General features: G+C 38.8%; 6 protein-coding genes across 9 annotated transcripts; 5 read left to right on the top strand and 1 right to left on the bottom strand.

The window, feature by feature from the left end:
* Positions 1-179: 179 nt before the first annotated feature.
* On the top strand, positions 180-2,373 carry LOC125215451 (small ribosomal subunit protein bS6m-like). The gene is made up of 3 exons (XM_089067690.1): positions 180-311; positions 733-946; positions 1,764-2,373. The coding sequence occupies exons 2-3, from the start codon at positions 764-766 to the stop codon at positions 2,034-2,036; spliced, it is 456 nt and encodes a 151-aa protein (XP_088923816.1). The 5' UTR covers positions 180-311; positions 733-763; the 3' UTR covers positions 2,037-2,373.
* A 1,706-nt stretch (positions 2,374-4,079) lies between these two features.
* Positions 4,080-8,060, top strand: LOC125210790 (protein REVEILLE 6-like). 3 transcript variants are annotated; one of them, XM_048110383.2, is made up of 9 exons: positions 4,081-4,374; positions 4,716-4,773; positions 5,436-5,559; positions 5,643-5,816; positions 5,916-5,993; positions 6,578-6,687; positions 7,410-7,469; positions 7,641-7,751; positions 7,880-8,060. In XM_048110383.2, the coding sequence occupies exons 1-8, from the start codon at positions 4,175-4,177 to the stop codon at positions 7,737-7,739; spliced, it is 903 nt and encodes a 300-aa protein (XP_047966340.1). In that variant the 5' UTR covers positions 4,081-4,174; the 3' UTR covers positions 7,740-7,751; positions 7,880-8,060. The 3 variants fall into 3 exon arrangements, with proteins under 3 accessions (XP_047966341.1, XP_047966339.1, XP_047966340.1); XM_048110384.2 differs by lacking the exon at positions 7,410-7,469 and having other exon boundaries at positions 4,080-4,374; XM_048110382.2 differs by having other exon boundaries at positions 4,080-4,374; positions 7,410-7,569; positions 7,641-8,060.
* Positions 8,061-11,132: 3,072 nt separating this feature from the next.
* On the top strand, positions 11,133-12,938 carry LOC125212924 (small ribosomal subunit protein eS10z-like). The gene is made up of 5 exons (XM_048113222.2): positions 11,133-11,244; positions 11,348-11,396; positions 11,478-11,742; positions 12,059-12,191; positions 12,734-12,938. Exons 1-5 carry the CDS (start codon positions 11,242-11,244, stop codon positions 12,788-12,790), a joined length of 507 nt encoding a protein of 168 aa, XP_047969179.1. The 5' UTR covers positions 11,133-11,241; the 3' UTR covers positions 12,791-12,938.
* A 98-nt stretch (positions 12,939-13,036) lies between these two features.
* On the top strand, positions 13,037-16,139 carry LOC125212923 (glutaminyl-peptide cyclotransferase-like). Of its 2 annotated transcripts, none has more exons than XM_048113221.2 (11): positions 13,037-13,491; positions 13,645-13,701; positions 14,065-14,100; positions 14,325-14,389; positions 14,681-14,744; positions 14,860-14,977; positions 15,247-15,344; positions 15,430-15,500; positions 15,605-15,632; positions 15,732-15,783; positions 15,855-16,139. In XM_048113221.2, exons 1-11 carry the CDS (start codon positions 13,234-13,236, stop codon positions 15,962-15,964), a joined length of 957 nt encoding a protein of 318 aa, XP_047969178.1. In that variant the 5' UTR covers positions 13,037-13,233; the 3' UTR covers positions 15,965-16,139. The 2 variants fall into 2 exon arrangements, with proteins under 2 accessions (XP_047969178.1, XP_047969177.1); XM_048113220.2 differs by having other exon boundaries at positions 15,729-15,783.
* Positions 16,140-16,268: 129 nt separating this feature from the next.
* LOC125209930 (uncharacterized) lies at positions 16,269-18,896 on the top strand. The gene is made up of 2 exons (XM_089068874.1): positions 16,269-16,793; positions 17,642-18,896. Exon 2 carries the CDS (start codon positions 18,109-18,111, stop codon positions 18,736-18,738), a length of 630 nt encoding a protein of 209 aa, XP_088925000.1. The 5' UTR covers positions 16,269-16,793; positions 17,642-18,108; the 3' UTR covers positions 18,739-18,896.
* A 187-nt stretch (positions 18,897-19,083) lies between these two features.
* LOC125214998 (putative receptor-like protein kinase At5g24010) lies at positions 19,084-22,482 on the bottom strand. The gene is made up of 2 exons (XM_048116265.2): positions 19,645-22,482; positions 19,084-19,376 (listed from the first exon to the last, which is right to left on the bottom strand). The coding sequence occupies exon 1, from the start codon at positions 22,445-22,447 to the stop codon at positions 19,805-19,807; it is 2,643 nt and encodes an 880-aa protein (XP_047972222.1). The 5' UTR covers positions 22,448-22,482; the 3' UTR covers positions 19,084-19,376; positions 19,645-19,804.
* Positions 22,483-22,732: the final 250 nt, after the last annotated feature.

Below are 22,732 nucleotides of genomic sequence, written 5' to 3'. Positions count from 1 at the left end.
GCGTCATATATAACAAACGATGTTTCCTTGTTCTAATAAATTTTTTTTTAAAGAAATGATCATCTATATATTTAAGATTAAAAGATACAATAATTGCAAACAAATTTTTGGACTTGTGATAAAAAAAAGTTGCAAACATTGTTGCTTGACTCAAATATTTACTGAGTAAGTATGGACCACTTTGCAATACATATTCAAAAAGCCCAACAATTTTAGTATCCAATTATATCATCTCCGCCTCAGCACTGCACCATTTTCTTCAGCTCCTCCGCTGCAGCCGCCGTAAACCTGTGCTCGCCGTCTTCTTCTCAGTTAAGCTCGGAAACATCAAAAAGCCTTAATTCTATTGTTATCGGCTTGTATATCGTCTCCAGCATTTCTGCAAGTTTGTTCATTTTTTTCTGAATTAGGATTTAATGATCTCAAAATTGGAATAATAAGATTTTCTGGATTGAAATTTGATGTGAAATTGTTTGATATATTTCATTGAATAATGTGATGTGATGTACCGGATCTATTCCATTTATAAAAGAAAGTGATGAGCAGAAATTAATGGGTGATAAAAAATGTAGTAGATGTTAATTTTTAGGATAAAATGAGCCCAAAACATGCCATTTCTTGGGTTATATATGTGTGTAGATATAGATATGGATAATTAGCGTTGATTATCTGATTGCTTAATTGCTGCGGCCTGAGGATCAGAGTGACTCATTACAACAATTTTTTTTGCAGATTGTGGTTTTGAGATAGTTTGAAAGAAAAGATGCCTCTTTATGACTGCATGCTTTTGTTAAAACCCGCTGTACCAAAGGAAGCTCTCTTCGATTTGATTGCAAGGGTGGGAAAGCATGTTTACCGAAGAAACGGAGTAGTCACTGATTTGAAATCCTTTGGAATTGTCCAATTAGGTTATGGAATTAGAAAACTCGATGGAAGATATTATCAGGTATCCTGCTCACCTTTGGCATGGTTTCACGGAAAAAAAGGGTGAAATCTAATGAAATTTGATTCGGTTCAGACTAGAATTTCGATAGGAAAGTGCTGACAATCCAACCAAATCTGGTGTGTCCGGTTTGAAGTGTTTCATTTCATCGTCTAGAACTTGTCATTGGTGAAATGAATTGAAAAAATTCACAAATTTGTAAAACACATTGATCATATGTCAGATTTGGTTCAATTCTTTGACTAACTTGTGCAAAATCTGCCTAAGATGATATGCTAAGTTGTTTACATGTTGACTGATTTGATTATCAACATTGGTCTCCTGCTTTTCCTTACTTTACATGACATTGTCGAATCACCATGCTTGTTTTGAAATTCACAAATAACATCTTGCTCAAGCCTGGGTTATACGAGACTTGTTAAGAACGATCCTTCTTTAGTTGCTCTTACTTTGTATCGTATCATATCATAGGTCTTTTATAGTATTATGTAGGAAAAGCATCTATGCCTGTAGACATTAAGAGCTTAGGCAATGATGAATTTCTTCAGCATCTGAGCTTTTATTTGTTGGCTTTTGATGCACCATTAAAATGTCTATGCGTATGCTTAAGCTGGTTATTCCCACCCCTGGTTTTCCTGATCTTACTTTTTTTCCATTTCTCTCGCTCATCCTTTTTTCTAAGTAAAGACTCCCTATAAACATTTTTCAGTAGCTAAATTGTAGTACTGCATATATATGTTAGATCAAATTTGTCAGTGAAATACTCCTTGTTGTGAAAGAAGACAACTATCCGGAAATATTTAATTGGTATATCGTGCAGGGCCAACTACTGCAGATGACTATGATGACACCGCCCAGCATAAACTCGGAGCTGTATTACCTGAACAAGGAAGACCGGTTGCTCCGTTGGCTTCTGATCAAACACCGTGACTTTAAATTCAGAGGAAGCTCTATGGGTGAAGTTGATATCGCAAGTGAGCTCAGAGATGTCAAGAGTGTCTTGAATGATGGCAATATGATCGAAGAGGAGGAAGACGACAATGATGATGATGATGGCGATGAGCAATCTGAATCAGGAGATAGCATGAGTTAGAGATGGTTGGTCCTTGATGTCCACCTTCTGTTTTTGGTGTAGTACATGATATAATGAAATATGCAATCGTTTTGTATTTTAATGAATTGCCAATTTATAAGTAGATGCGGACAGTGAACGTTAGGCATTTGCAACTATTTTGGCTTGGACTAGTTCGGCCTAAATTATTGTATGTCCATAATCTCATATGTATTGTTAGTAATACTAGATGTCTAGTAAGAAATCTAACATGACATTGGCATATGACCAAACACCTCTGTATTAGCTTACTGGGTGTGCCCGAGTCACCTTATTCAGATAGTTCAGTGCCTGGATAATTTATACAGTTCATATAAAATGTTTTGCCTTTATTTCATATGATACAAAATGTTTCAAGTTTGCTGAATAATACAAAAGGTAAAATCTGTTACTCCCTCCGTCCATGAAAATTCGTCCCGGTTTGACCGGGCGCGGGTTTTAAGAAATATAATGGAAAGTGAGTTGAAAATGTTAGTAGATTGTGGGTCCTACTTTTATATATTAGTTTTATAATAAAATGTGAGTAGGAATGAGTTAGTGGAATATGAGGTCCACTACCAAAAATGATAAAAATGAAATGGGACAAATTTTGGGAGACGGACGGAAATGGAAAAATGGGACAAATTTTGGTGGACGGAGGGAGTACAATTTAATTCATTCAGTCATATGTTTGAACACCGTTAACTCTTTACCTATAACATGAAACAATGATGAAATATTTTGTACTCCATATAGACAAAGAGTTAACGATATCGAAACAAAAATAACGAAATGTACCAAAATGAAATATGAATGGAACTTTTTGTAGTACTATTATTTACGTAAACATCAAATTTTTTATACCAATATAAAAAAAGATAAAATTTTTGTATGAGTCGTGTATTTACCAGTTTAGTGCCTTGGGTGCCCCAAGTTCCATAGTATCCGGTATCTTCTCCCTCTACGACTCAGTAGTGTAGGTTAGTTGGCATGTTTCCCTTATATATGTTTGAATTTTGTGTACGCATTGGTTACTTTGCCTCTTGAATACTAAGTGGAGTATGATTCACATAAAAATGAAACAAAACAAAAGGGAAAGATTAATAGACCATAAGAGGTTTGGTTGATACTGTATACCATACCAAAACGCTTATAAATTATACCATATTGAAAGTTCAATATGAGTAAAAATCATACATTTACTTTACCAAGATTTAGTATGACCAATTTTAGTATTGATAGTCCGATATCGTACCGTATTTTTGGTTTGTTTTACTGAAATTCGGTATACCGAAAATATTATAAATATAATTAACTTTTATATGTAAATATATTATACATTCTCATCGGCATAAACCGTTTTTATGGTATATATTATTGTCGATATATACACGGTCACCGTAATTATTCTCCATCCGTCTATAAAAATAGTCTCATTTCTAAAAATGAAAAATTTCTCTCTAATACTTTTCTCACTTTTTCGGTTTTTCCCCCTCTCTCTAATACTTATCCACTTTTTCTCTTTTATCTCTACTTTACCTATTTTTTCTCTATCTCTTTTATTAATTTCTTATTAAAATACGTCCATAAATGAGATTATTTTCTGAGGGCCGAGGGAGTATATTAAGTTGTTGTATATGAAAATCTATATTGTTATCAACCAAGATAGAGAATTATATATAGACATTTCTAATTGTTTGATATCATATTTAAGCTTAACCCAAAGTCCAATATAAGACACGGACCCTAACCAATCTTACCAAAATTATAACATTAACTATGTTTATGTATCCCACCAATTTGTCAAGTTAAGCAATGTTATTTAATATAAAATACAATTTTAGATAATTTCTTTTCTATCAAACAATAACGAAAAAAAATCATATCTTTGCATATGTTGACATGAAGCTCGTTTTACATATCTTCTTATATCCCATCTTTTTTTATCAAACGAGTCCTAGGATACAAAAATTTTATAGTCAATAGAAAATTAGGTAATTTCAGTTACTAGTAAGATAAGTCTGGTATATTGGTATTCTATAATTTTTCCCAACCCGAAGCGAATCTATCTATACACAAGCAGAAAACCCCAAACACATACACACACTGAAGGAGAAACCACACGCACTGACGCTCAGCGCATGTTCTCACTCTCACTGAACACCAATCAAACCAAGGGCTTCTTCTTGGATCGGGACGCCATGGCCTTGCCGAACATCGGCCTATTTTCGTCTCCGGCGGAAGACCCCAATAAGAAAATCAGAAAACCGTACACCATTACCAAGTCACGTGAGAGCTGGACCGAACCTGAGCACGACAAGTTCCTTGAAGCCCTCCAGCTGTAAGTTTTCAGCACTTAGGGTTTTTAAAGCACTATTGGAATGTGGCTCGGAATTTCTACTTTTTGGTGCGGTTGAATCGTTCTGTTTAGGGCTAGATGAATCATACTATAAGTGGAAGCTTCTCTGATTATTCATTTCGGGAACTGTTGTTAATTTCTTCGGGGTACACTGCACATAACTATAATTTCTCCGAGTGTAAGAGATTATGAACTGTGTGATTTAATTTAATTTAATTTATCTATTGGGGGAGTGCTTAAGTGTTATTCAGCTGATTCACAATTTTTCTCACTTCCTGGCTCATTCTACTTTACAAATATTATATTCTGCTATCTTTGTGTAGCTTTGATCGTGATTGGAAGAAGATTGAAGCATTCATCGGATCGAAAACAGTTATTCAGGTAACTTCCCATGCTTCCATCTAGTCCTGTCAGTGGCAAGTAGCATCTACACATACAAACATGTTATAAAGATGATCTCCCATTTCCGTCGTGCACTAATCTGATGTGCTTAGATACTTTACCATTTGGGAGAATGGGTTCCTGTGTTAAGTAAGTAACGGTATACTTGTCATAATTCAGGATTCCTCTGTGCTTTTTGGCTTCATTTTTAGCATAGTTCTGCAGTTAGGATGAATTTGAAATAGGTATGCCGAATCCAGGTATGCATTCCTTCTAGTTGGAATGTTAAGTGTTCTACTAAGATTGTGTCACCGTTGCTGATGAAATGGATTCATTTTCAGTTTAATGCAATATTTCCACTTCCATATTCTTTTTTGATGTTTTGCATTCTCTTACTTCACAAGCTCATGTATCTACTGAATTTTCTCTCTGTACTTATTTTGCATGTAAACACCAAGATACTTGCTGCTGTACGTGCAGATAAAGTAGTTGTATCTCTAGGTTGTGTTGTGTCTTGATAGTCCTCTGACTTGCATGTGGATGAAGAATGCAATATTGTATTCTTCTTACTGATGTGAGATTGTATTAGCTCTACTTCTCTATTATAAGGTGAAGTTATTATGTCGGTAACAGTAGCTTGAGACATATTGTAACTTTTGTAGATACGTAGCCACGCACAAAAGTATTTTCTGAAAGTTCAAAAGAGTGGAACCAATGAACATCTTCCTCCACCTCGGCCAAAAAGAAAAGCTGCTCATCCATATCCACAGAAAGCTTCTAAAATTGGTATGCACTATTTTCTGTTGAATCATGCTCAAAATTGCAAACTTCAATGCTAGATAACATTTTCATTTTATTTTATTCTGAAGTTCCTGTTCGTTCACAAGAGAGACCATCATTCCAAGACTCTGCTGCTGTTCCTGATAATGGATTTGCAAGGAGGCCTGTTCCTTCTGCAATAATAAGAAATGAATCTGCTGCATCTATACCTGGCTGGACAGAGAAACCTTTGCAGAAAACCAATTTTTTGCATGCAGTTGGAGGTTAACAACTTCTCGTCCTTGTCAATAGAATATTTTTATGTTGCCCGAGAAGTTATTTCATTTTATCTTTGCTGATGTTGATTTCCTGTTCTGTTGCAGTTGATGCCAGATATGCCGGACAGACAATGCCCTATATTTGTGGTAGCAATGACAGCACAACAAAGACAAGACCCACAGGTGAAATAACTGCTGATCAAGTTTTTTATGCTTGTGGGGTCCTCCAACTAATACTAGTGATGGTTACAATTCAAAAGAGACGAGAATGCATTACCTGTATTCTTTTTTTCTCTATTTCTTATCTATTGTGTAAAGTCGTAAAAAGCTTTTTAACATCTATTCAAGTAATTACAATATAGTGACGATAGGATGGTCAACCATATTTATGTAATCTATTCAAAAGTTGATGAAGCTCGAATGTCTTGCACTCTATATGCTGTGATTTTGCTTGTGATTGTGGTCATCTCATGTGGATTTATATTGCTCTATAATACCTCCTGTTTTTCGTTCATCAATTTAATCTCTTAGCTAATCTGCACATGCAGGCTTATGTGATGTTTGATTTGGTTTACTTCCTTATCTGCTTCTGTTTTAGACATGTTATGTATTACATGCTTCACTCTGCCCGCCTGCAATCTTGCTGGACTATTTTAACCTTTACCTTGTTCAAGCTATGCTGTAATATTTAATCTGCACTGGCATCTGGCCTTGCTGTCTTACTGCCTCAAAAATTTCAATAACATCTATTTTTCTTTTGAGTGCAGTTCTCCCTGATTTTGGTCAAGTGTACAGTTTCATAGGCAGTGTCTTCGATCCAAATGTTACTGGCCATTTACAGAAATTGAAGAAGATGGACCCAATTGATATTGAGACAGTATGCTTTCTGAACTTGTCTGTGTTGATCCCCTTGTTGCTGCAAGATTCCTCAAAAAAAAATTAGGGTTATTAATCTGTATAAAAATTAAATGGATTAGATCACCTAATCAAAACCATGACTTAGTTTAGTCAGTGGAACAAAATCAGATGGATTTGAAGGCTTGTAGTAGTGTGCCATACCGAAAAGTATGTGATTTGGTTTTCTTAATGAATTTTGGGTACATAGTTACCTCATGCATATGAAGGTACTTATGTACATTCCTTCGGAGCTGTCCCCGCTACATTCGATCTTGTCTTTCTTGAATGCTTTGTGTTCTGTTGAAAGCATGCTATAGAGTATAGAGTTATCGTTGGTTTTAATCTTAACTAAGTTTGGTCGACCATAAAGGTCATCTCATTCTCTCTTGAACACCCAGTTGGGGGGGGGGGGGGGCAGTTGGCAGCTGTGTTGCACCTAAAATCATTAAATAGAATATTGAAATTTTAGTTGAAGTTGAGTTTGTGGGATTCTCTGTTGGTAATTTGAATCTGTAAGCAACTAAGCACAATTGTAACTATGCTAGTTGTGGCACCTTCCTGTCTCTCTCATGCATCTCAGTGGCAAATGAGTGTTACTTTTACTTTTTCATAGACATCCACTTTTCTTCTCTGAATTGACATTTAAATTTCTAAGTGTAAGCTCTTAGTGTCTCATGATCTCTAGCTTTGTCTCTTAAACAGGTGCTATTGTTGATGAGAAATCTCTCGATCAATTTGGCTAGTCGTGATTTTGAGCATCATGTAAGCACAAATTACCTGGGCATTAAAGTATTCATTCAGGGGCTAGTTTTTGGTTTGTCTATGCTTGCCTGTGCATCCCCTGCCTATTATTTGCTCAATTGTATGTGCTACTTTTTGTGTTGGTAAATTATTATACTTTGTAAGTTTTTACTAACATACTACTTTTTGCAGAGAAGGGTGCTTTCATCATATGAGATTGACCGTGAGATGGGTGATGCCTTTGATGTAACTGATTCTATCCTTTGTTGCGAATCTGAGGGTGCAGGCTAACTTTGTGCCTTGGTACTCTCTCTCTCTCTCTCTCTCTCTCAATCGTCCTAGGATTAGTTATATCATCAATGAGATCGTTACTTGATGAATGATACTAGCTGGTCTGAAGTTGAATTGGATGCCTACTTTGTTAATGGCAGGCTCTGGGCAAACTTTTGATGTGTTTCGAGAGTTGCCAATTCCTATAATTGTAAGTATCGTTCTTGTGTCTAAGCAGTTAGTGGGGCCTTGTACATACGGGCAAATGAAATAAAATGAGGGGTATTTGCGGCGATGTAAATTGTGAACATGTTTGTCTGTAAATGCAAAATTTTGATCCCATTGTGCAGCTTCTGTAGATGATGTAAATTTTTTGCTTCTCGATTGTTTTACAAAATTAGATGACGCAGTCAAATAATGTTGAATAAAGATGCAGTAGTATTTTCCTTGATGTAAAAGCGCTGTTAATTATTAGTGCCATTTTAAGCTTTGTCCAGAACCAGAAGTGGGCTGGACCCAAATTTTGTACTCGACTATAACATACTCCTATATCTGTTCGCTAAACTCTCTTTATGGTTAAGATTAAAAAAAGATAACACCTTATTTCATCAGTCCCATAAAAATAGTCTTTCTCTTTTCCATTTTGAGCCATTCTACAAAAATAGTCATCTTTTATTTTTGACAAGTTTTTCTTACTTCTACTAAGAGCATCCGCAATGGTCGGCTAGCGACCGGCTAGCCGATTCGTCGCGCTAGCCGATCGGCTAGCCGAACCATTGCAATCGGCCAGCGCGAAATCGGCGAGCGCATCGGCGTGGGCTGGCCGATCGCTCGTCGCTAGCCGATCGGCTAGCCGCCATTGCAGAGGCCCGATCGGCCAGCGTCGAATTTCGTTTTTTTTTTTTTTTTTTTTAAATCATATATAAACGCGATTTTCGTTTCATTTTCATTTGCACCACTTGTTTTAACGAGTTTTCTCTCTCTCTAACTTTCTGTTCAAGAGCATCATCGAGTGATGGATCACAACAACGAGTCCAGTCCGGCGACGAGCGGCTCTCAGACTCCCACAGTACCCGTGGGATCTGGATGGGGGCAGATGGGCCCGGGATTTAACATCCCTTGGAATCAGATGATGGCTGGTGCGCCGGGGGGGGCGATAGGGGAACCAGGGGGGTATGCCGGGGGGTATGCCGTGGGGGATGCCGGGCGGCGGGCAGGGGAGCGGCGGGCAGGGGAGCGGCGGGCAGTCAGCGCCCGGGTGGGGGGGTATGCCCCAGATGCAGCAGCAGATGATGTTGCAGCAGATGATGGGGATGATGTGGCAGGGGGGGATGCCGGGGGGGATGCTGCACGGCATGTATCCCGGGATGCCGGGGGGGGGGTGCAGGGGTCACCGGGAGGGGACGCGGTATATCGGCCCTCGCTTGATTTTTTGACGGCTTCGTCTCACACGTCGACCCCGGTGGAGACGCAGTTCTCTGGCGATGACCTTCTGTCATTGCATGATATGGGGATCGATCTCGGGGACGATGATACTCCCGTTCGAGCGACGCCGGCCGCGCCGAGGAAGAAGACGAGGGGGAAGGGGAAGGGCAAGGCGGTCGGCGAGTCATCGCAGCCCACTGCCACCGGCCGGAGGAAGTGGACGGAGGATGAGTACGCCGCGGTGGCCAAGGGGTGGTTGGAGGTGTGCGACGATCCACTGGTTGCGAACAACCAGCGGGTCGTCAACATGTGGGCGAAGATCAGGGCTGCCTATAAGAACCACTGCCCGCACGGGAAGGACTTCAGCAACGAGGAGGTCCGGAAGGGGTGGGAGCGCATCAGGGCCGCAGTGGACCGTTTTGCGAATTTGTACGCCAACGCCCTCCGTCAGCTCAAAAGTGGGCAGACTGAGGACGACGCCCGGAGGATAGCCGCGAGTCAGTTCCCCTTGGAGGGGAAGTATAAGGAGTTCACCTTCTGGGAGTGCTTCTTGTTGCTGAAGGGCTCGGAGAAGTTCCGGGCGGGGTGCGACGCTGGGTGGCCGAAGAAGCAGCGACTTAACTATAGCGGCGACTACAGCGACAGCAGCGGCGGATCCCACGACCTCCCCCCGGATGCTGAGGAGTTTCCATCCCCTCCTTCATTTACTGGTCGCCCCCGCCCGGTTGGACAGAAGCGGGCGCAGCGGGCTGCGAGGGGCGGATCCCCCCTATCGCCCCGCGAGGTCCAGTCCTCCGCCCTCCCAGCCGCCCCACTCGAGTACACTCTCCATTCGCGTAACCAAACGCGGGCTCAGATGTTACAGGTCTTCCGAGAGTGGAAGAACGCCACTGACCCCACGGAGAAGAGGATTCTTTTCGAGATGCTCGAGAGCATGCGTGCTGATTTAGAGATCGCGACGAGGAGGCTGGGGGGTTCCGACGTGGGCTCAGATACCACGGGTGGCGGCAGCGGCGGCGGCGACGGCGACGGCGATGAGGAGTAGAGAGTGGCGGGGCTCAGGTGTTGAAGCCCTTTTTTTTTAAAAAAAAAATCATGTACTTTTTTTTTAAATCTTTGTACTTTTTTTTTAATGGAATGGATTATTTTTCCCGTATATGTGTCGTAAATTTAATTCCGTATATCGCAATTTTAATTCCGTAAATGTAGTATATTTTGAATTGTTTTTATTGCGGCTGGCCTATGGCTGGCCTAAATCTGACGTGGCAGGTGGTTTTTTTAGTGTTGCTGACGTGGCAGAGGAGAGAATGGCTGGCCTATTAACCATTGCGGATGCTCTAATAATACTCCAATCACTTTTTCTTTTTTCATCTCTCTTATTTTATCAATTTTGAGTTAAAACTTGTGTCATCCCAAAAATATCTATTTTTATAGGATATAGAGAGTATTTTCTTTCTATCCTCTCAACCAGTCAATAGGGTCAAGAAATGAATATAGAGAAGTTAGATTAATACAGTACATATGAATACATCAACAATAAATATGTCCCGGTCTTAATGCAACGTATTATTTTCTAGATGTCCTAATCTAAATGAGACATTTCATTTTTTTTTAATAAGTAACTTCATTGTCTCTCCAATTTTATCCTCTTATCTCTCGTACTAGTTTATTATTTATTCTATTAGTACAATATTTTAATTCTCTCTTTTTCTCTTTTCTATTTTATTATTTATTAATTTTTAATTCACTAAACATCATTGCATAGGTTCTTGGGTGAAAAAAAACAAAAACCTCTTTAAAGGCTAGTACAGTAATAGTGTAAATTGTGATTACACCATCCACAACTCATAATTACATAGTAGTTTAACTAATATTTTGTTAATATTACAATTAAATTGAAAATTTAAATTTAATAATCTGCTATAATTAAAGTTTGATTAATTAATTTTAAAATAGAAAAAACAGGGCTGTCTGCAAAGAGTTTGGGCCGTTTTTAAGTAGTGAGAAACCCTAATTCTCTTTGTTTTTAGCTACCTGGTTCCATCAGCTGAGCTGCTGCATCTTCTTCAATCTGCCTTGGCTACAACCCGGTGCAGCCATGGTACAACTCCACATTATCCATCAATTTCTTGGTTTTGTCGTTGAAATGTTTCGCGGTTCCTCTTTCTTCCTGTAATCATATTTTATTTATATTTAAATCTCAGATCATCTCAGAGAAGAGCCGGAGAGAGATCTCGAAATATCTGTTTCAAGGTAACATTAAGTTTTTATTTGTTTTTTATTTGTGATATAGTAGTAATAATGTGGTGTTTTTTATGCGTGGGAAAAATGCAGAGGGTGTGTGCTATGCGAAGAAGGATTACAATTTGGCGAAGCACCCAGAAATGGATGTCCCGAATCTTGAGGTGATTAAGCTTATGCAGAGCTTCAAGTCAAAGGAATACGTCCGGGAGACCTTCGCTTGGATGCATTACTATTGGTACCTCACCAATGATGGGATTGAGTTCCTCCGCACATACCTCAATCTGCCCTCGGAAATTGTGCCCGCCACGCTGAAGAAGTCATCTAAGTTGGGTGGGCCAGCTGGCGATCGCCCTCGGTCAGTGATGCCATTAATATGCACATATCGTGTTGCTACTTTTCATTTCTTCTTTCTAAACATCGCATGCTTTTGTTTACTTGTGGAAGAAAACTTTGCAACTTCTGCTACAGTACAATATCAATGTGTGTAGTATATTAGGATGTACTGTAATATGTTTTGAAGATGTGTATGAAGCCCTGCAATATGTGTTTTCCTCTGTCATGTTTTAAAAATGGTCTGTTTGTGTGTCCACCTCTATAATTTGTTATGGAAGCATGTTTACAAAGTTTTTCTGTGCATCTTTCATCTCAAATGTGTGTTGTTTTTTTCACAGTGGACCTCCTAGAGATGGTGACAGGCCACGATTTGGTGATCGAGATGGCTACCGTGGTGGACCAAGAGGCCCAGCAGGTGAATTTGGTGGTGAGAAAGGTGGAGCTCCGGCTGATTATCAGCCAAACTTCAGGGTAATGTCAATTTCTTTGGTCGCCACTCTTACTTTCATAGATTTGATTTGCACTTATACTTTATTACTTATCCTTGCAATCACTGAGAATTTCCTAATACTCTCACACGGCGAATTTTATTAGTGGGGTTGATGTACAATTTGTTGCCTACATTGTGGATTAAGATTGATGGATTATAGTTCATCTCTTTAGGTGTTGCTTGTTTGTTCAATTTCTTATATTATCCTACTTAACTCTATGTATTCCTTTATCTGTTTCATTTAATACTCAAAAGTATCATCCAATTTTATATGATGAAAAGTAAACCTAAATATTGTGAAGAGTTGTGTTGTGTATATTCCCAAGTCCATATCTTTCCACTCGAGTTCTGTTTGTAGAGTTTGTGGTTCACATAAGTTGAGTTTTTATCTTTTATGTTGCCATTGTGTTCTCTAAATGATAGAATGAGCCAATATCTCCTTCATCCCTCATTTCATTATGCTGTTTGAAGTTCATTGGGCATAGTATTATTAACATGGAGTTTATTTTATTTGTGAATGCAGGGCAGTGGTGGTTTTGGCAGAGGATCTGGTGGTTTCGGTGGAGCACCTTCAAGTTAACATTGTGGTTTCCCAGTTTCTTGATAGTTTTTAGGAATGAGATTGTATGGAACCTAAGTTGTAACTCCCGTTTTAATCGCCCTACAAATACAATTTTGTTTACATTGAATCAAAAATTATGCTGGGCTACAAAATATTTTGTTTGTTAGTGTGACACTCCGTATTTCGTGGAACATAAACTCTCTTTAGTCACATCAAATTAAAATCCTTTAAATTTTTAGTGGGTAAGAAATTCGCATCACATCAAATGCGAAAATGATCAATCAGAAGAGCAAAAGTAGCATTTGGGATTAGATCAGCTGGACAAACGAATTCACAAATGATTTAAAGTGAGTTGGTTGACGCTTGGAAATGGGGAGCCCGAACAATAAACGCATAATCAAGATCCATTTGTAAAGTTGAGGGGGAGGCGTCGAGTCAAACTCAAATCCGATGACTTAATTATGACAAGGTACTATAAATCGTCGGGGAAGAAATCGGTAAAGCGCCGTCCACCAATTCCCAATCCGACTAATCTCCACGACCACACCAATTACAAGATGGCCGCTTTACTTGTTTCAGCTGCTGCTTTTGCGTATGCTCTCACTCTCATTTTTCTCTCCATTTCTTCCAACTCGCTCGGTTTGGAGCCGAGTATTGATCGCATTTACGACGTTCAAGTTGTCAATGAGTTTCCTCACGATCCCGATGCCTTCACTCAGGTATTTCGATTGGATTTTCTTCTGCTTTTTTTCATCAACCCTCAACCCAAGATTCACCTCTTTATGTGCCTTTTTATTGGTTTTAATAATTTTGCATCCACACTTTTCAGTGACAATTATAGCTCTATTTGCACTAACAGTTTTGGTGTTTAGGGGCTTTTGTATGCAGGAAATGATGCCCTTTTTGAATCTACGGGACTCTATGGACATGTGAGTGTGTTCTTCCTCTGTGTTTCCATAAATTTAATATGCATATGCAAGTCATTGTAGCATGTTTGGTACCTAGAACGAGTAGTAGAATAATTATCTTGGAATAGTATAAATTGATGTTTTTTTGGTGGATACAGAAATTAACTTTAAAATGGGCAATTTTCTACTTGAAGGAATCATACCTATGCCTGAAAGAGTAATGGGATCATATAGCTAGCAGATAAAGTAGCTAGCCAAGGCTGCTTTGTTAGAGCCACTGGATTATAAATTAAAAAATCTCTTATTCTTATTTAAAGCAAAATATGCATTTTCTCTGAGCTATGCAGAGCTTCTCCTAACTTCACATGTTTTCTTGAATGGCAGTCGTCGGTTCGGAAAGTTGCTATTCGGACAGGGAAGGTAAGAAAGTATTAATGATTAACTACTTATCCACATTATGTTTTTCTTTGGAATAACTGTACTATTGTTTCCTCTATAGTTTTTTAAATGTTTACCATTTTTTGATACTTTTGATTATTTTTTGTTGGAGAAGATATTTTTTTATGGAATTTCCAAGCATTAAGAAACATCTGAATTATTTACATCATATATGGATAACTAATGTTTTCTCTTTCTGTTTACAGGTTGAGGTTATGCATAAAATGGACAACTCTTACTTTGGGGAGGGTTTGACTCTTCTTGGTGACAGGTTTGTGTAGAAAATATGTGTTGGACTGTTGGTTAAGTTTTTTAATTATGATTTTGTTCATCGGATGAAAATCTTAGATAGAATGACTTTTATTTGAAGTCATCGGAGAAGCTTGTTCTGAATGTACTACTCCTGTTTAATAAAGTAAAACTGCACTTACCTTTTGAAGTATTTTCTTTACCTGTCTTATGTACTGTATGGTGATCAAAACCATGTAAAACTTAATGTTGCTTTACTTTGATAGTTATGTTATTTTGAAATCTGTTGTATTAATATCATGTACCTCTGTAGGTTGTTCCAAGTCAATTGGTTGACGAAAACTGGTTTCATATATGACAGAAATAACTTGAGCAAAGTTTGTGCCTCCACTTTTCAACTCCTTTCTGTATCATTTCCTTTTTCTATTCCTGGGTCTCTTGATTTGGATAGATACACTGGTTTCGATCTTTGAATATTGTCATCTACTGCAGGTTAAGATATTTAATAATCAAATGAAAGATGGGTGGGGATTGGCAACTGATGGACAAGTTCTATTTGGAAGTGATGGAACATCAACCTTGTATCAGATTGACCCTCAGACAATGAAAGGTTTGCATCTTCTGGGTTGTTACGCATTAACTGCCAGCTCTCCATATCCTATTAGTTGTTGCTACTTGCTAGTTCTGCACTACCTTGTTAATTCAGACTTTAAAATTTTACTGTATGTTAAGGAATTTGCCGGGTGTTGATCTTTTATATGCCACAATCAATTATCTATGTTTCCTTAAGTCTTCTCCCCCATGAATTCAGTTCGTGCTTCGTATGGCAGCTTTGTTTGTAACATACTACTACTAATTTAGTTGGTCTGGGTGATGCAGTTGTTAGAAATCACACTGTCAAGTTTAAAGGAGATGAAGTATATAACCTGAATGAATTAGAGTTCGTGGCTGGCGAAGTATGGGCCAATGTTTGGGAGGTATGTTAATGAGACTCCGATTCTATCATCTGAGTCTTTCCTATCTTTCCCTCTTACCTCAGAGTTGATTATTTCTTTCGACTAGACTGACTGCATTGCAAGAATCTCGGGCAAAGACGGTCTTGTCTTGGGATGGATATACCTTCCAAAATTGAGGTTTGGTCTTCTCTCCAGTCTCCATGTTTTATAAATAGTAGTACTACATCTTTTCTTTCCCCAATAATCAACCAAGTGTTGCAAATTGTCCGAATCTACCGCAGGAAAGGGCTCGTAGCATCTGGAAACTCTGTAGGTTCTTTTTTCCTCCCTGAGTTAATCTGGATATTTTTAGTTTTAGGCTAATCAATAAAGATGTCATTTTAAAAATTGATCCATTTTTTTCAGCAGATTGATGTATTGAATGGCATCGCCTGGGATCAGGCGCAAAACCGGATTTTCAGTGAGTCCTCCGACCATTTTTATGCTCGAGATCAAAACAAATCTAAAATGGTACGTATTTCTGTTTGACAGTAACTGGGAAGTTATGGCCGAAGCTATATGAGATAAAGCTGCAACGGCTGAAGAAGCCATTCAAAGGCGACATCAAGAAGCTGTGCATGCCGCCTGCTGTCCATTTTTGATGAAAGGATTCCAGCTATGTATAAATTCATCTTACCAAAGTTTTGACAAAGTGGCTGTTGATTCACTGTAGATTATTTATACCAAAAGATACTAGTACAAGTAGAATGTCAAGAACTGCTGGCTTCATTAGTTTCTCCAAACAAACCTCGTTCACAATCAAGGCCACATTTATAATTGAGCTACCACAATTAGATAGGAACATTTAGTTCACTTCACATTTAGGCCACATTTTTATTTTCATAGACTGGAGGGAGTAAATAAATTGATAGGAACATTTAGTTCACTTCACAAATAAAATAAACGTAGCTCCCAACAATTGAGCTACCACCCATAACAATTCCTAGATCATCACTAAAGATTTTGGTAACCATTATGTTAAAATTAAATTTGTCTAATGATATAATTTAAAGATTATTTCACAATAATAGTAGTATTATTTATAGATAGATACAATCCACTATTTTCATTTCCTTTGTTAGATTGCAAAATATTTACTTTATCTGTCTGGATTAAGTTGAGTTAAAATTTATAGGGTCAGAAATTAAAAATTATTGAAAAAAGAAAAGGAAATAAATAAATAAAAATAAAAATAGATATTAATGAATAGGGAGTACTACTTACAATATAATTGTGGATCACTTTTAGTTTGTCTTTGCACTCATCCCCCGTCTCATCTCACCGGGTGATCAGCTATTTTATCTCATTTCTCTCTCAACGCGCCACTCATTGCAGAGAATCAAACACACTTCTCTTCATTTCTTTATTCTTATCTATTTTATTTCTAATTTCTTGTCCGGAGGCCTTCTTCGTTCTCCTTGATTCCACCAGGTCTGCTTCTAATATCTTTTTAGATTCATGTTCTGAATGATTTATTAAGCAATTCATAGGCGTAGGATTGAATTTCGGGCATTTATGTCAAATTGAAAGAGTTTTTGCTTATTGAATTATGGAATTCAATTAGGGTTTATTATTGGTAATATCCAAAAATATGCGCGGCATAAATGGCCCCTTTTAGAGATATGTTTATGTTCGGATTGCATAGAATGTAGTCACAATATGTGAATCAATTCCTTAACTAATACCCGAGCTACCTATTTGATTAAGGTTAGGTAGTTATTCTAGTAATGTTTTAGGTGTGTAAAGAAACACTTTTTACGTGCTAAGTATTTTGGTATCTACAAAACTTTGAATAAGAAATGGCGTGTAAGCTTTTCATGACGCAATCCTGAAACGGTTATTTTGTTATAACTCCAAGTACGGCTTATCCAGATTTCAGTATGATTCACCATGTACTGTATTTGTTTTTCCTTTATCTGGTCAATCTGTATGATGACTTAATTGTATTGGATGCATTATAAAATTCTTATAGATCTGGAATTGCTGTGTCATAATCTCTCCAGTGGCTTGTGGTAGATTACAGAATGCTTGTCATGTTACTTCTTGCCTCATATTGTTTTGTGTTGCTATGCTGTCAATATTGTGGCATGTTTTTTCTTGATTGGTTCCAAGGCATTTACGTAGGTATGTGTCTCAAATTGGTAGTTATTTGTGTGTTACAGTAAGTTGCTGTTTAGCATTTCCCATTTGTAATTACGTAGTTGCTGTTTTTGCTTGAATTCTGCATTTCTTCTTGTTAGCGGTTGTGTATATGCTGAGGTTATTCTTGTTTATTGCAGGGGGAAGGCCATGTGAGTTTTTTGAGGCGGAAAAGAACTGTTACCGCTCATATTAATTGAGTTACTCTTCTAACTGTTCTGTTAGTGGGTGGCAAAAGGTTGTGAAAGGTTGAGAACAATGATGAAGACAGGATTAATGAATGCTTACCAGTTTTCACTTCTTTTATCTCCTGTTATTTCTTTTTGGGAATGTAGTGTGCGCAAGATGAGGTATTCATTCAGACCTGAGTGGGTGTAGGTGTAGGTGTAAGTTCTATAGATTTACTGCTTTAATGTTTCCAAGTTTTGAATTTTAGTTCATTAAAGTATTCAATAACGTGTTTCGAAAAGAAATGAAACAAATTAGCTTTGGTAATGCATATGCCATAGGGAAGTATTCTAGGGAAAACAAAGAGGATATTCTGGAAATATATTAGGTTGTTAGGACTGTGTAGCGATAGGGTTTGAGTTGAGTGTGATTGGATATCATGGAAGGTGCTAAAGTCACTACTGGTGTAAGGAAAGGCAAGAAGAAGCAGGTGAAAGACGAGATTGATCTAATTAAACAGGCTGAGAAGAAAAAGAGACGCCTGGAGAAGGCATTGGCTACTTCTGCCGCGATCCGTTCTGAGCTAGAAAAAAAGAAACAGAAAAAGAAAGAAGAACAAGAAAGACTTGACGAAGGTGCTGCCATAGCAGAGGCGGTTGCTCTGCATGTCCTACTTGGCGAAGACTCGGACGATTCAAGTGAACTAATGCTGGAGAAGGATGAGGGGCTGGCCTTGTGGGATCATGCTAACAACATGGACATCATTGTTGGGAGACACTCTTTGGTTCCTTACCAAGATTTCCCCAAGTGTTCCCTTGACAATATTGGATTGGTTTCTGATGCTCACAGATATGGGCATATGTGGAGTCACTGGGGTAACTCTAACCTGTTGGTCTTATCTGATCATCTCTTTGGAAGAGACGTCTACCCTCAATATTTTTCTGAACAAGGATGGGGCTCCGTGGGTTTATCTGCTGGTCATCTTGCTGCTCAGGCTGTTTCGTCACTTAAAATAGCTGACGATGCTCACATTGATGCTTATATGTTCAACCGGATGCTGAGAGGATGAAGAAGCAACAAAAATCTGAGGCAATCGGTCAAGTTGTTGTGCGAGCACTAGGTTCTGTTTGAATAATTTTATGTATATACATATGGAGTGAGCTCGGCTGCCCCTTTTGTATCATCACATTTTCATACTTTGGCTTCATATTTAGTGTTTTTCAATTACTTGAAATTTTTAAGTAGTTATAACTTGCATTGTTCACCACTATGGTTTCCCAGGCAAATGATTCGTATTTTAGTAGTTATATAACTTACCCATCCAATAATGGTTTCCCTAGCAAATGAATACACTATCATTAGCTAAGAATCAGTATATGGGAGCTACTTAGCCCAGGAGAAGCTAATTTTGCCATCAAAAGAAGAATTAGCAACATCCAGTCTTTCTCAAAACTCATCACAAAAATGAGTGCAATTTTTTGCTAACAAATCATATGATTCTCCAGACAGGTCTCTGCTCAGTTCCCTGATTTTTTGGTTAATTATAGAGACAGAATGTGTGGTTTCTCTGTTCAGTGGATGAGTCCAGTACCCTTGCTCACAGAACCCAAAAGACCATTCTTCATCACCATAAACCTGTTGAGCAATTGAAACTTGATTCGCAATGAAAGTCAAGTACTCCATATTAAGTGAAAGATCCACCACAACCTGCTCAAACATAACAAAAGATCTGAAAATTCTTAGAATGTAGGTATAGAAGATACTAAATGAATAAGCATCAAAATGGTGAAAACTGAATTTTATATTGATACAGGTAGCAATTATACTCCCTAACTTGATATTGATACAGGTAATAACTACAGTAAATTATACTACTACTCACTAATATATGTATACAACGCTTGCTTGATCAAGTGGAGTATAAACAATGAAAACAAAATCCAAATCAGAGACAAATACTACTCCATCAAACAACCTCAAATGGCGACAGACAATTCTTGGTAGAACATGTTACATTGGCCCAAGTTTCTGTTCAAAAATAGCTACGAACAATCAAACCAACATATCTATCAAGGCAAAGTATGTAGTAGTATATGCCTACAGCACCAGTGCAATTTGTTACTTTATCTGGTGATCTAGCGACCTTCATTGGTTAAGAGCTGGGAGAAAACACGGCTCGTTGAAATGTCCGAACCACCATCATAATCCCGATCCCCATCAATGTCTGCACGCCTCAATGGAACAACCACATGTGCTTCATCATCACCATCTGCTGCTCGTTGCTCTTCTTCCCTTGGCCTCTCATTAGTCTGTAGCTGATACGCGTACTCCAGATTCCACAGCACGTCTCCCATAGTTGGCCTATCCACACCATATTCAGCCAGACACTTCTCAGCCGTTTCACCAAATTTCTTGAGGGAGTTCGGCTTGATCTGACCCACGAGATTAGGATCTATGATCTCATTGATCATCCCCTTCTTGTGCCACTCCATTGCCCATTCAGCTAAGTTTACTTGCTCGCGGTTTAGTAATGGATCCACTGCAGGTCGAGCACAAAGAACCTCAAAGAGCACAACCCCGAATGAGTAGACATCTGATTTATCAGTGAGCTGCTGTCTCCTGAAATATTCAGGATCTAAGTAGCCGAAGCTACCTTTGACGCCAGTGCTTACATGAGTCTCGTCTAGGCACGGCCCCGACTTTGAAAGGCCGAAATCAGCAACCTTGGCAACACAATTTTCATCAAGCAGAATGTTTGTCGATTTGATGTCACGGTGAATGATCCCTTGGGCTGAGCCGGTGTGAAGGTAATGAAGCCCTCTGGCCGCCCCGATGCATATCTCAAGCCGTTGCTTCCAAGATAAAGGTGGCGAGTCACTACCATAGAGATGGTTTCTCAATGGCCCCTTCTCCATGTACTCGTAAACAAGTATCATCTCGGATTGTTCCTCACAGTAACCTACGAGTGAGACAAGATGGTGGTGGCGAATCTTGGATAGTACAGTAATTTCAGTTTGAAACTCAGGGAGCCCCTGCCTCGAGCCAGGCACGCCTCGCTTCACAGCCACTTTTATGTCGTCTTTAAGCACCCCTTTATAGACCATGCCAAAACCACCCGAGCCAACTATCAAATTCTTGTCAAAATTATCGGTAGCAATCTGTAGATCGGCAAATGGGATCTTCAGACCATAGTAGCCGTACGGGCCTGGAGAGGCCAGGGCTGTGCCTTGAGATATTGTGCCGTGGGAGCTGCCACCACCAAATATACGAAGAGAAGCCCAGACTGTGCTCTCCGCACGCCTTGTCTTGGGCTTGGGCTTGGGCTTCCTGATCTTGCATCTCAATATGGCTACAACCGTTACAACGGCCAAACTCAGCACGAGAACTCCACCAACGACACAGCCCAACACAATCCACTTGCCACCATTCTTAGACTTTGGGGGCGAAGGAGACACATAATTCACCATTCTCATGATCTCCACCCCGTTGAGAATGGCGTTCTTCTTCATGGTATTGCTCAAATCAGAGGGGCCAACACTGATCCGAACAACACCAGAACCCCTCATATTCTTCACAACGAAGTCAATGTAGTAAGGAGATGCAAGCCTGTGAAATGCAAGCACAGACAGATCCACATCCTTGTATGCAGTAACGCCATTAATATATATGTTGAAGTACAACATGCTGAGGGAAATGCTCACGATATCACAGAAATGCAGACGAACCAAATGCATAGCGCCCTCTGAGCTCACTGGGAAATCCCATGTTATGTTGAAATGATTCACCAAACTCCCATTATATACATTCATCTGTTGTGCAGTCATGTACACGTTGTCGGGGGCGACCTCCCTAGTCACCCCGCCCTGCTGGTAGTTAGGAGGATCACTAGTCCTAGCAACCTTAGCAGCAGATTTAATCACCAGAAAATCCTCATCAGGAATCCAAGTCCTCCAAAGTGTATCATTAAAAGGTGTTAGCAACAAACCTCCAACATTAACTCTATGAACTGTTTCCAAAACTTGGTTTGAGATATTCTGCTTAAACTCACTAATCTCTTGAGGGCTAATCAATGCTATCTCAACAGAATCAATGAAGAAATCTTTGGGTGCTGAGAAAACCTCAATTGCACTCACAAATGCAAAATCTGAATCATCATCAGGTGTGAACACAATCTCAAGCTCATCTCTATCTACCATGACAAAGAACTCTTTCACAACAGTAACATTAGCACTAAAAGTGGTTAAAAGCGAAATCCCATTGGCAGAAACACCAAATTTCCCATTTTTGAGATTATAATCCCGAGAGGTAAAAGGAGAGAAATGCAGACGCACCAAATGAGTCCCAAGTTTCTTGATATTGAAAGTGTAGCTCGAAGCAGAAGTGAAAACTCGAGCTGTGCTGTAAATAACAGCAGAATTTGGATTCGTGAGAGAAGATGATTTACCTTCCGACAGAAAAGATGAACCTTTGTCTGAAGAATCCCCAATAAAGTGTCTGTTGTAAACTATCTCTGAGCTAGAATCGGATCCACAGCTGATGAGAAAGTTATCTTCAGGTGTGAAAGCAGTGGAAGTTGTTAAAAATAGAACAAGTAGGAATAATTGTCCAGCCATAAGAGCTTGAGGAAATTGTTGTGAATAAAATCCAGAAATTCTTGGGATAATGACAGAAAGGGATAATAAAATGAAAAGGATAGAATTCAACAAGGAAAGGACTTGGACTCTGTAAGAAATGGATGCCAGAAATGGACACTTGAAAAGGTGGAGGCTGAGAATCATGTGGGTTTTGTACTAATTCATGATTTTGAGATTTTTAATCCAAAAGAAGAAACTTTGTTTAAAAGATTTTGAAAACTATTTACGCACACTATATAAGGCTATAAGCAGTAAAAACATGGGTGAAAACTTAAAATGCTTCATCCTTCAGCTAAAGTTTGACTTGGGAAGCTTGGCATGTGCAGATTTAATGTGGCATTAAATTTTTGTCCAAATTCTCCAATTTTTTTATTTGATTCATTATAAGTTTAGCACCTTTTTGATGTAGTGACAAAATTGCCAGCTTGA

This window comes from Salvia hispanica, chromosome 3 (genome assembly GCF_029641045.1).
Source record: "Salvia hispanica isolate PSC_SH4W2 chromosome 3, Shi_PSC_v1, whole genome shotgun sequence".
Classification (NCBI taxonomy): domain Eukaryota; kingdom Viridiplantae; phylum Streptophyta; class Magnoliopsida; order Lamiales; family Lamiaceae; genus Salvia; species Salvia hispanica.
The sequence above is the reverse complement of the archived record's forward strand: the minus strand, read 5'-3'. Positions and strand labels throughout refer to the sequence as shown.

What these genes read in the sequence shown, in the direction of transcription:
- LOC125212924 (XM_048113222.2), top strand. An exon ending in CCAGCTGGCGATCGCCCTCG is followed by an intron (nt 11,743 to 12,058) that starts GTCAGTGATGCC and finishes TTTTTTTCACAG; the next exon opens with TGGACCTCCTAGAGATGGTG. An exon ending in ATTATCAGCCAAACTTCAGG is followed by an intron (nt 12,192 to 12,733) that starts GTAATGTCAATT and finishes TTGTGAATGCAG; the next exon opens with GGCAGTGGTGGTTTTGGCAG.
- LOC125214998 (XM_048116265.2), bottom strand. Translation starts at nt 22,447, where the DNA reads ATGATTCTCAGCCTCCACCTTTTCAAGTGTCCATTTCTGGCATCCATT.
- LOC125212923 (XM_048113220.2), top strand. Translation starts at nt 13,234, where the DNA reads ATGACAAGGTACTATAAATCGTCGGGGAAGAAATCGGTAAAGCGCCGT. An exon ending in TTGACTCTTCTTGGTGACAG is followed by an intron (nt 14,390 to 14,680) that starts GTTTGTGTAGAA and finishes GTACCTCTGTAG; the next exon opens with GTTGTTCCAAGTCAATTGGT. An exon ending in ACAGAAATAACTTGAGCAAA is followed by an intron (nt 14,745 to 14,859) that starts GTTTGTGCCTCC and finishes CATCTACTGCAG; the next exon opens with GTTAAGATATTTAATAATCA.
- LOC125209930 (XM_089068874.1), top strand. Translation starts at nt 18,109, where the DNA reads ATGGAAGGTGCTAAAGTCACTACTGGTGTAAGGAAAGGCAAGAAGAAG.
- LOC125210790 (XM_048110382.2), top strand. Translation starts at nt 4,175, where the DNA reads ATGTTCTCACTCTCACTGAACACCAATCAAACCAAGGGCTTCTTCTTG. An exon ending in GATCGAAAACAGTTATTCAG is followed by an intron (nt 4,774 to 5,435) that starts GTAACTTCCCAT and finishes TAACTTTTGTAG; the next exon opens with ATACGTAGCCACGCACAAAA. An exon ending in ACAGAAAGCTTCTAAAATTG is followed by an intron (nt 5,560 to 5,642) that starts GTATGCACTATT and finishes TTTATTCTGAAG; the next exon opens with TTCCTGTTCGTTCACAAGAG.
- LOC125215451 (XM_089067690.1), top strand. Translation starts at nt 764, where the DNA reads ATGCCTCTTTATGACTGCATGCTTTTGTTAAAACCCGCTGTACCAAAG. An exon ending in TCGATGGAAGATATTATCAG is followed by an intron (nt 947 to 1,763) that starts GTATCCTGCTCA and finishes TATATCGTGCAG; the next exon opens with GGCCAACTACTGCAGATGAC.